Raw genomic sequence first — 12,442 nt, 5'->3', positions numbered from 1 at the left:
CAGTTGACTCACAGTGTTCTGTCAGGTCTCGCTGGTTGTTCAAGCTGTGTATTGTTATCTATCATTTTTTTCTTTTTCTGCAGTTGTTAAGTTGCATCTTGTTTTCTTACCTTTTATTTATTTTTATTTTTTTTCCTTGTTAGTTTCATTATACTGTATTGATAATAATTGGGTTTTTGTGATATACAACTCAAGCATATATGTCTTATTGATGGTGAGAGTAAGCTTTTCATTTATAATATGTTTGCATACGGAACATCGTGGTTGTTGTCTTTTATAATTGCACATTTGTTTGTTTTATATCACAATTGTTTGCTCTCCATTTGTCTTTCATGTGCTGTCCATGTAGTGTGCTTCTTAATCTTTATTTGACTATTTCGTAGCTTTAGCAGGGACAGATTGAAAGACAACAATCTTAATTTTTCCTTGTCTAATAATCAATCACTCTCTCTCTCCTTCTCTGATTCACACACACACACACACACACACACACACACACACACACACACACACACACACACACACACACACACACACACACATGAACAAATAAACAGATTAATACTTTTTCAACATGTGCCATTTATTCCAGTCTCATTATTGGATGTGATAGTTTTCCCGTCTCACTTAACAAAATATACTGTATGTTTGCACAGAAAAATTAATAACTCAGCAGATGCATACAACAATAGGAACAATCCACAGATCTGATTGACAGCAAAATCAACAATTTTATTACTCAAAAAACAAATCTGATTACCTTCACTGGATAAAAAGTAGCAAGTGCTCAAACTAATCACACAGAATAGCATAACGTCATCAACATTAACAAACAAAATAATACAACATTTTGTCTTACCTGTTAAAGCCCCAGTATGTCTCAAATGGTTTACAGAACGATTTAAATATTCTCATCAAAAAAGCAGTTCTAACCCTATTGAACACACTTGCAATAGCATTTAATAGCATTAAATCGAAAATTTTTAATTAAATTTTGATTTAATATAATATACTTACCCAATTCTTATGAATGCATTGACTTTAGTCCCACATGCTAGATGTCGAAAAACCTCTCAAATTACCTGCCCTTAGTAGGGTGGTAACCAAGCTAAAAGCGACGCCATAGCCGTTGCTATGGCCTGACCTTGCTCGGTTACCCATAACACCCTGCGCACCACGTGAGCGCCAGCATCCGTCATAATCATTCGAGACTATTAGTCAAACAAACCCCCAAGGACATAATCCAGCGGGGACGGATGGGAGGGTATTAACTATAAGAATTGGGTAAGTATATTATATTAAATCAAAATTTAATTAAAAATTTTCGATTTAATCACATATTCTTACTCCAATTCTTATGAATGCAGATTCCTCCTAAAGGTGGAGGGAACCTACTTATGTCCTTGTAAGAACCTGCCCTGCAGCCACTAAAACCAGCAATGAACTGGAGCCGTCTAGCCGCGTGCAGGAGAAATCCCAAAGATAGAAACCGATGAACACATCATCTGACCTCCAGTAAGCCGTTTGCAAAGCTTCGCCTAGGCGACCAGAACGCAACACGGCAATAAATGTAGCAGAGCCCCTAGAGAGAGACAAATAAAAGATGTCTCTTTCGCTCCATTGTAAAGACATAAGAACCTGAGCTAAAGCTCGTGGTTCCAAAAGACAGTAACGTCAAAAAAGGGATTAAAAAAAAAAAGTCTAACCAGACAGTTAGAAAATCCGAATCTCCCGGAGCGAAAATCCTCCCAAGAGGAGGGAATCAAACACCAGAGGATATTGACCAGGTTTCTGAAACCCCAAAACCTGGCCAAAAACCGTGAACAAACGGCACCAAAAGCCCTAAGGCTACATCCTCTGGCAAACCCCAAAAACGCATGCGCCTCACTGCCCTATAGGGCTGAGGCCCAGAGTAAGTAGAACAAAGTCCCACGCGCTAACCAAGGGGGAGCCTCTAAACCTCATAAAACAAGGTCCTTGATCATGCCCACAAGAGGGCCATGAGCCACAGAAGAGAGGCCTATTTGTTTCAAAACAGCTGAGATAGCCGAGACGCCGGAACCTCAAAGAAGAGGCCCAGCTGCCCAAAGCCAAAAACTGAAACAGAGGTGAAAAACCACCTGGCTTGAGAGAGGGGCGCTAAGGAGTTGCACCCCCGCTCTAAATCCCCAATTGGCCAAAGAGGCCAAACAAGGAGCATACACAGATAAAGTGGAGGAAATATATGCTTCGTGCCCAAAGAACAGAGTAAGAACCCATGATCTAAAACACAAACAGCACGCCTCCAGACCCGTAATCAGATGGGCCAACCCCTGAGCAAGCCCTGAGAGGACCTGCTGAGCGAGACGGCCCGATCGCAGAGCTGACCGGGGAGAAATTCCCCTGAGAAAATGATTTAGTGTGAAAACCCAATCAGAATCCCTTATACTCTGTCTGACAGGGAGTGAGAACTTGCTCACCCCAGCTAGTTCACATAAGAAGCAACAGACGAATTGCCCGAATGCAACAGGACATGCCTGTAAATAGCCAAAAAGGAAAGGCTAGTAGACTAAGAGCTACTGCTCCTAACCTCAGGCAAAAGAGAAGCCCAAGGATTCACGTCTACATCACAGCCTCAAGACTGCAATCACCATTGCAGGCCCCATCTAGACGAAAACGCATCCAAAAAGCGGTCTAAGTCCAGGGGGAAACAAAGCTAGGGAAAAAAGTCCCCTGAGCGATCCAAAAGGATTCCAGCCACCTTCCCGCGTGGAGGAACCCACTCTGGAGGAGGACCCTCATGTCCCAGACCTGTGAGGCCGAACCCCCCAAAAAACTTGAGGAAAGACTAGAGGGCCAGCATAGCCATCGATACCGTCCGACCGAAGATCGGGTCTAAAGACCCCGCAGAGGCCTGCTCTCGTGCCAGTCTGGCAGTGAAAAGTGCTAAAAGCCTCCCTATTCTCTCTTGTGTGAAGAATAAACCTTCCAAGAGACAAAGTCGAACAGCATGCCCAGGTAAAAAACCTGGGATAAGGACAGCTCGGAATTTTGCCTGGTTACTGAGAGCACCAGGCAAAAAGCCTGGTTCAACACCAAAAGGAAGTGCAGCTGACAAGCTGATTGACCTTGAAAAAGCTCAACCAGCCCCCGAGATAGTCCAGAGACCAACACCCCCAGAAACCGAGCCCTTTCCTGTGTGCAGAAACGCAGAAGGAAAGCTCATGTGAGAGCACCGAGGAAAATCTCAGCCAAAGCTGAAAGCTCTAGCCCATGCCGACCCACCTCCCGCAGAGAGGGAGGCGACACTGAACCAAAACACCCCTTTGTAACCGGGAGCGCATAAATGCGCTGCCAGAGGTCCACGAAGGAAGGGAAAGATTCCAGCTATTGAGTAGGTCTTAACAACCCCCGAAAAAGCCTGACCCTTGCTTCCTCCAACCAGCATGAAATCAAACTCCTTGTAAAGGAAGGAGATCACACCAAGCAAAAACAGTGTGGGCCTAAAACGTCACCGAGAAACTTCTCCGCTCAGTGACTACCCTAGCCCAAGCTGCCAGCAGCCTGGCTAAAGCCTTATCCAAGGCATCCTCCCTAACCCAAAAGAGCGTTCAGGGAGGAAAAGATTGCCTATAAGAAAACACAGAAGAGAGTCTCAGCCCAAGCAAAAAACTCCAAACCATGCCATCCTAGCTCCTCCAGAGAGGAGAGGGAGGAGTAATATCATGAAAACTCCATGTTCCCTGTGGTCTGTAAACGAAGCCAGAAACTAGCCCCTGGCAATAAAAAGTGCAGATCAGACCCTGAGCCTGAAAATTCCCTGCTATCTTCTTCCGCACTAAAAGTGAGGACGAAGCAGCCTGAAACCCCGAAGCCAGCAGTCCCCTGCGTATAAAGCAGCGGGAAAGGTGTAGGCTGAAGACCACTATCCTAAGGTGCGGAACAAGCCAAAAGTGTGGCATGAGGTAGGCAATCACCGGAGACTCAGCAAATGAAACAAATTGCGAGAAAGCCTGTGAAAACCCAAAGCCATCCCGGAAGAGGAAGGAAGAGAGACACCCCCAACCTATCCGGGACAAAGTAAACTGCAACGGCAGCCGCTCTATGTATGGGAAGCCTACAACCAGTAGGCAACCCTATACACTCCCCCTCCTCCAACAAGGAGTCCGAACCTAACCACCAGTTGTGTAAAACACAAAAGGAGGGGAGACCGGGGAGGTCGAGCACTAAATACTCCTGCCGATAACACCGCCAAGAGTGTGGATGAAAAGCGTGATCAGTCTCTGACTGCCAACCCAACACCACCCACCTGAACAAGAGGCGGGGGGAAGAGGGGTTGGTAACTGGCACAGATCTCTGCCGAGAAGGAGATAGAGTGGAGAAACAAGACAAAGCCGGGCCCGGCGCATCTTACCCCACCCGCTGTGCGAGAGAAGCATCCCAGTGCTAAGAACCAGACTACCTGGTTTGAACCACAACTCACCCCAAGTGGGGAGGGGGGTGGTCCAGCACAGCCGCAACCCCTAGAGGGGGTAAGGACTGAAACAGAGAAACGGCCGTAAACGGCCGATCCTCGCTCGTCCACCTGCCAAAGTCAAGTAGCCCTATCACTCACCCACCCCTAGGAGGGGGGGGGGGGGTGACCTATGCTGGCTAAGGACAATGACCACTGGCCAGGTGATACTATAGCCGAGTCCCCGCAGACCATTGTGAATACAAAGAATGGGAGACTGGAGAGAAAGAGTATATTCTGTCTCCGCCTGTCCCAGGTAGACAGCCGGCACAGCCCGTGCAGAGAACAAAACGGAGCAAAGCTCATTGTTCCCTGACCACTGTGCGAGACACCCTGCCGAGAACAAAAGAGAGTCAAGCTCATTGTTCCGCGACCGCTACCCGCGACGAGCGCGGGCAGCTAACACAGCCACCTGTCCCAAATGGAGCAGAGAAGGAGTATGTAACGTAGCCTGGAAAGCCGTACATAGCACCCCCGCTGTGTAGAAAGGCCTCGATAGATGAGGAGAACGATTGTCAGGCCAGGACCATAGAGGCACAGACTGTGAAGACAGTCTAACAGCGCCCACCCCGTCCAACCCAGAGGGAGGGAAAGGGTGGACCCGCGACAAGCGCGGGCAGCTAACACAGCCACCTGTCCCAAAAGGAGCAGAGAAGGAGTATGTAACGTAGCCTGGAAAGCCGTACATAGCACCCCCGCTGTGTAGAAAGGCCTGAGCCACTCCATGCCCCAGATGGGGAGGGGGGTGGCTCGTCACAGCAGTAAGAGCGACGGAGAGAGACGAACCGAGCAACGGCCGACCCCCCTCCGTCCACCTGCCGTAGTCCTATAGCCCACCGCCCGCCCACCCCGATAGGGGAGGCGAACGATTGTCGGGCCAGGACAATTGAGGCACAGACTGTGAAGACAGTCCAACAGCGCCCACCCCGTCCAACTCAGAGGGAGGGAAAGGGTGGAACGCTACTCCAGCCCCCACCCGATCCCGCCCGGTGGGCGGGAAAGAGTGAGCCACTGATACCCCCCCCCCATCCTGCCCCAAATGGAGCAGAGAAGGGGTATGTAACGTAGCCTGGAAAGCCGCCACCCGAACGCGCCCGGGGGGCGGGAAAGGGTGGGAAGCTAACACGGCCCCCTGCCCGCAAAGGGCAGAGTGGGACAAGCCCTGGCCGTGACTTACCGTGCCCCCCCACTCCCCCTTCCTCACGGTAAGGGGGCTGCATGACCGACCCAGCAGTGCTGTTTTAAAGCAAGCAAAGCGGCCAACGCAGGCGGGGAGCTGGCCCCCTCTCCTAAAGGAGAGAGTGCTCGCGAACAACCCAGTCTACCAGTGGCAGAAAGGACTGAACCGAACTGGCCATTTGCACCAGACGACGGTGCGAAGCAGGAACGCCCCCCCTATCCCCCCCCATTGGCGGGGGGCTGCGTAACACACTGTGAAGTACCGGCGGTAATCAGAGTGGTTAGACGCAGGCAGGGAGCAGGCCCCCCCTCCTAAAAGGAAGGGGTGCTCGAGAACAGCCCAGAGCCACCAGAGGCAAAAAACGGGCTGAACCGAACAGGCCATTTGCACTTGACCACAGTGCGAAGCTGACGAACGGGAGGGCGGGAACCGCCGATCGCGCCTGAAACAGCTGAGAATACAGACCAAAACATCGTTAAGTCCCCCCAAAAGGAGGACATTGACTGATTCCTCTTACGCAGAGAAAGGGGAAAGAATAGCCACACGGCCACCCCCCCCCCCCCATCAGTCGCACCGACGACGATCCAACAAAAAGTCTATAAGAAGCCTAAAGGCTGATTAACCCCAACAGGGGAAGCGAGCTGTGAAAGAACTGAACCCGCCCTCGGAGGGATAGGAACATAAAAAGAAGTGCTGTTTGACGGATCTAAGACCCGCATAATAGGCAAATCAAAGTTCTTAGGCTACTCTTAGGTATAGTTTTCTAAACCAGGCTAAGAGCCTTGTCACCTTCCAGTCTCGCGCCACGTTTAGCTTTGTTGTCGGCCATTTTAAGACCGGCGAAAAACAGTCACCCAGAACAAAAAACTTCTGCGTGCGTGTTCAACACAAAGCTATCAACATTTATACCAAACATAAACAGGAAAGATCTCACCAAAAGGTAGACGGACAGGTAGACCCCCAAGAACCGGCTAGTCTCAAGGACGAGCAGGCATGTGAAGGCCAAAGTGAGAGCGAAATTCGGACACGTCCACCGTGTGTTGTCGAAAGTCGAGAATGATTATGACGGATGCTGGCGCTCACGTGGTGCGCAGGGTGTTATGGGTAACCGAGCAAGGTCAGGCCATAGCAACGGCTATGGCGTCGCTTTTAGCTTGGTTACCACCCTACTAAGGGCAGGTAATTTGAGAGGTTTTTCGACATCTAGCATGTGGGACTAAAGTCAATGCATTCATAAGAATTGGAGTAAGAATATGTGATTAAATGACACAGTTCGTTTGAATGGCTAGTTAGCTCGCATAAACCACACACCAGTTTTTGTGGTTTATCTAACCCCTGAGCCATCGTGAATCTGTGTGATCCACTTTCCTTTCTTTCACAATTTAGTCGTCAGTTTGTGATTTCAATGCGACTCACTGTATCTGCAATAGCACGTTATTGTGTACCTCTGAATCCATAACGCAAGAAACGGCTGCGAGTCACACAAACTTATCGGCGGCTGTTGGCTTCAAACAAGCAGGCACTATGCAGAACATTTGTCTGCTACAAGAAACACGAGCTTGCGTGACACACTTCCGGGCTGCCTTTTTTAAAACTTTTAAAGCTTCGAATTGGACTGATCTTGTCTTGATGAAAAAAGAATTCTTTTATGATTTAAGAATGTTCGTGTTACAAGCTGTTAATTACTAAGATTGTAAAAGTTAGTTCTAGCGCCAAAACGAGGCGTCCGATTGTGATACTGAACAATCCGGCTGGCCACGCAAAACTAAATTCTTTGAAAAATGCTCGCTCTTTACGGAGGGCACCTAGGATGTTCTCACACGGTGAGTGTTTAAACGAAAGGGTGTTTGTACCGAGTGTAAAAGCCTGACAGTGTCTGTGACCAGAAACTGATGGTTTACGGGAAGCTGACTGTGCCTTTAAAGAAGAGAATATGCATGAAAACATTAAATGCAAAGGATAAATAATGCACAGTTTCTGTTTTCCTTTCTCAACCGCACATTCGTTGACACATTTTAATTAGCACACAAATAACTGCTGTGAAGAGTCCATAAGATGCAACAAACTGAACTGACCATGTAACTTTTATTGTAAATATTACAAAAACAAGTCTTGTTTAAATTGAACCTTGTCATTCTTGCTTAAATATTTCCAGCATTATACCTGTATCCTGTAAGCTATCGTGAACAACACAACATACATTTCCAGGATTTTGCACAGTATAACAGGATCAACCAAACCACCGCGACACACATCAAAATTCAACAGCCGGGCTGCTTTCTGTGCAGAGTATGGAAAACCCCGCTGAATTAAATTGATGGCTGACATTGATCTATGTCAATCTGTTAATTTAAATTAATTCAGCAAAATTGAAAAATCTTTCTTTCTTTCTTTCTTTATTTGGTGTTTAACGTCGTTTTCAACCGTTCAAGGTTATATCGCGACGGGGAAAGGGATGGGATAGAGCCACTTGTCAATTGTTTCTTGTTCACAAAAGCACTAATCAAAAATTTGCTCCAGGGGCTTGCAACGTAGTACAATGTATTACCTTACTGGGAGAATGCAAGTTTCCAGTACAAAGGACTTAAACATTTCTTACATACTGCTTGACTAAAATCTTTACAAACATTGACTATATTCTATACAAGAAACACTTAACAAGGGTAAAAGGAGAAACAGAATCCGTTAGTCGCCTCTTACGACATGCTGGGGAGCATCGGGTAAATTCTTCCCCCTAACCCGCGGGGGGTTTATCCAATTGTAAAAGCCTGAAAAGATCAGAGGTGGAAAAGGTGATCATGCAGACAGGAAGGAAAGTATCTTTAACACTGATATCCATTATTCATTACTGTATACGATAAAATATTATATCCATAATTATCCAGATTAAATTATGAAGAATATTGAAAACATTTGCATTATGCTTTGTTTCTGAAGAACCTGGATGCAAGAAAGAAAGGAAAAAATCAACCATTGTTTTGTTGAGGTTGTACGTAGCAGCCTATTGAAACTTACATGGGTGGGACTGAACAATGTCATGAATCCTGAAGAATTTTAAGGGGGGGGGGGGGGGGGGGGGGTCTGTACGACCCATGCTTTCCAAAAAGGATTCAATGTAAAAAGTATGGGTCATACATGACCTGCGCCATCCGAATAGGGATAAACACCGTAAAATATCATCTTTAATTCCATATGGGTCGTCCACGACACACATCATCCAGACTGTGTAGTTCAAATGAATTCATTGTTTATTTTTGTTTTACAAAGTTAATCCTTTAAAAAGTGGTTGGTAGGTTGGTGCTATGGTGTTTGAGGGTTACATGAAATCTCAATCAAAAACTCCTAATAGTAATTGTTTTAGAGTTACAGACACTTTTCGTTAGTTACGGCAGACTACCAAACTGTTAGTGGATAAAGTCACTCTGATGATCTCTCATTTTAAAGGTAATGTGGGTTCTACACCATGAAAGCTGATTTGCTTCTACATTGCTCAGTTTCTTGAATGCAAGAGTAATAAAGTAACCCAAGAGTATTCAGATTACCTCTTAGTTATTCTCTTAAACTCGCTCTCTTCACTCTTCCATTGCCACCAATTGCCAACTTCGCCAGTTCAAAGACTAGGCTTATCAACAGCAATGTTTTCCAACAGTGTTCTAACCTCAACACCAGAGTCCCAACCGATCACAGTCGCAACAATCTGCTTCCCTGGAGTCCCTTGTTTCACTCTCATCTTCTCCAGTTTCTTCCATAGAGAAAATCCTTTTCTGGGCATCAGATAGTCCTGAGGTCTGAGCGTCAGTCCAGGACACAGATCGTTGGACCCATCCCCGACATACACCACCCGCGAGTAGGACACCCCTTCCTTGCCACAACTCTGAATGTAGTCCTGTAGGATGTGACCTTTACATAGGTTGACTGTGCTCAGCGAGCACCAATCTTGCGTATGATAGTTTTCAATCATAAGACATCCGTCAGAGCTGTACTTCGCTGGGTTGGTGAACACTTTGGAGACCAGAGAGTCCAGATTTCTGTGTTCTAGCAAGTAGTTGATGAAGACTGTGTTGGCGTCTGAGATGATGATGGTGTCATACTTCCCTGTATTGCGGATGTGTTCAAACAGTTCCTTCATGCCAGGTGCCAGAGGTAAGGACTTCACATGTTCCTCAATCTTCTCTGCTGACACACCGTTCTGGTGGAGGTGACGAAACACTGCCCCCATGAATTCTATCCATCCGTCGTCACTGTATAGAGATCTCACCGAGTCTGGGATGTCGCCTCCAGGGGCCAGTTTACACACAGATGTGTCAACATTGTCGTCAATCAATGTGTGGTCAAAGTCAAACACCAGGAGGGTCTTCTCTTTGCTGCGTGAGTCTGCCATCAGTCTGAAACCATGAAAAGTCAAAAGGAAAACATCAGCTATATAAAACAGCTTCAAGTAACTCATGCTGTTTGTGTGCTTTATATATATATCAGGCCTGGGAACCCATACGATTTTGCCGTATTTTGTACGCTTGATTGTCTCGAATACGATCAGTACGGTCAGAAGAAAAAACTACGAAGAGACAAATTCCTTCATTACTTTTCTATACAAACGAATCCAGAAGCCGATCCAGTATTTTGACACATGATTACAGTTTTTGTCAGTAAACATTCAAAGAAGCATTTGTTTTAAACGTATTGTAAACTTGATTAACCTTCACCGTGCTTCGTGGGTCGTGGACAACCCAGAGCCTCACAAAATCTTCTTTATCTCTGGAACTATTTGGAGTTTTGAATTGAGACTTCATGTAATCTCTTATCAACATACGACCTTCCAATTGCCCAACTTTTGAAAGATTATTTTTGTAAACAAACACATAAACGATGACGTAATTTAAACCACACAGTCCGGATGATGTGGGTCGTGGATGACCCATATGGAGTTATGTAAGAAATGTTACGTTGTTTATCCTTATTCGGATGGCATGGGTTGTGTACGACCCATACTCTGCAAAGAGGCGGCAAAACGTTTATTCCTATTCGGATGGCGTGGGTCGTGTACGACCCATACTTTTTACATTGAATCCTTCTTTGGAAATTATGGGTCGTACATGACCCACATCATCCGGACTGTGTAGTCCAACGCGTGATCCGGTGACTGACGCGTGCAAAGCATGCCTGAATCATCCATGTTCAAATGCTTTGTGGAGTACGCTCATTTTTCTGAAAATACACTAAGTTTGTTTGAGAATACTCCAAGTGCAAAACAGGGGTTTCCTGCAGGTCTGATTTATATACACACAGGGGCTCACATCCATGAGAGGTGGCATAGGACAAATGTCCTGGACAATGCAAAAGTGATAGGACATTTGTCCTGAACAAAAATAAATCAATAGAACTTTTGTTTCGCAACAAAACGTAAATTTAATTAAACTTGACTAGTTTCTTGTCACAAAGGTAACAGAACGGGAATAATAATAATAATAATAATAATAAATGAGCATTTATATAGCGCAACATCATAACTTTACAATTATGCTCTTTGCGCTTGACACATTTAAAATTAAAACACAGTTATACAAGCATTTACATCTACATTCATAGTCAGCAACGCTTAATTAAAAGCATACACCATCAAACATACATTACAAAAGATTCTTCCACTAACTAAGTAATAAAAACATGAATAAAATAGGTAGTGAAAACAAGGAAATACCAGCTGAATACCCTTAATCAAACAGAACATGTTATCAACAATACTGAAAACAGCCCTAGATGTTTATATATACATTATCACATTGTTACTAAAACAACAAATACACTACATGTAGCCTACTGATGGACTGAGAAAACAAAATCAGGGGTTGTATTTCTTGAAAAGGTGCGTTTGAAGTGCTCGTTTGAATGCTTGGGGTGACTGAGAGTATAAAGTCCACCAGCTTGAAACGAAGCCAAGCGCGGGGGTGGGGGAGGGGGTAACGTCTTTCTTGTGCGCCGAAGCTGTTTGACTTTCTAGAGCGACGGTTTCATCTGGCTCTGGCTGATTAGAGGCCAGAGGGAGCTAAGTTTCAGTAGTACTACCTGCTGATGAGGGCAGAGATTTTAAGTACAAACGCTTCCACATAAATGCAGGCACTCTATTTATTTGCAGATATATATACGTTCCTACTTATAAGAGCATTCGGCCACGACGCTGATACATATCAGGGGCGGAGCAGTTAAGCCAGAGGGGGGGAGTTACAACCTGGGTTCCAGGGGTAGACCCCTTGTGGGGTACAGGGGCAAGAGTTTTAACTATTTTATGAACAATTTATGGCTTATCCTTGATTTTAAACATCAAGTGTCAGCAGCCACTCATTATTTCTTTTAAAGTTAGTATTAAATCTTTCTTTTTTTTTGACAGCCGGGGGGGGGGGGGGGGGGCTCCGGAACCCCAGTAACCACCCCCTAATCCGCTTCTGCATATCATATTGCTGACAATTCTGCAATTCTTGGAACAATACAAGTTACATTTCTTACAACGTTTAATTTTCTCTGTGCTCTCGATAGACTTATCTCTACCGTTCAACAAACTAGTTGTTTTTTTGGCAATAAGAATAGCACAAATAGTACAAATGAATGAAACTAATTATCTAACTCGGCAAACAAAGCTTTGAAACAATACACAAACGCATTGAGAAATTACACAAATGTTTCGTACCTTATTCAAGAGAGTCTGTCTGCATTTGGTTCAAGGCCAAGAGCTCTGACAAGTGACAAGAGTTATCCCTCTTGCCAGTATGCAACGG

General features: G+C 45.5%; 1 protein-coding gene across 1 annotated transcript; it reads right to left on the bottom strand.

Moving 5' to 3' along the window:
* Positions 1-558: 558 nt before the first annotated feature.
* On the bottom strand, positions 559-12,433 carry LOC138982445 (pyridoxal phosphate phosphatase PHOSPHO2-like). The gene is made up of 2 exons (XM_070355739.1): positions 12,355-12,433; positions 559-10,057 (listed from the first exon to the last, which is right to left on the bottom strand). The coding sequence occupies exon 2, from the start codon at positions 10,051-10,053 to the stop codon at positions 9,283-9,285; it is 771 nt and encodes a 256-aa protein (XP_070211840.1). The 5' UTR covers positions 10,054-10,057; positions 12,355-12,433; the 3' UTR covers positions 559-9,282.
* Between the last annotated feature and the right edge of the window lie 9 nt (positions 12,434-12,442).

This window comes from Littorina saxatilis, linkage group LG12 (genome assembly GCF_037325665.1).
Source record: "Littorina saxatilis isolate snail1 linkage group LG12, US_GU_Lsax_2.0, whole genome shotgun sequence".
Lineage (NCBI taxonomy): Eukaryota > Metazoa > Mollusca > Gastropoda > Littorinimorpha > Littorinidae > Littorina > Littorina saxatilis.
The sequence above is the reverse complement of the archived record's forward strand: the minus strand, read 5'-3'. Positions and strand labels throughout refer to the sequence as shown.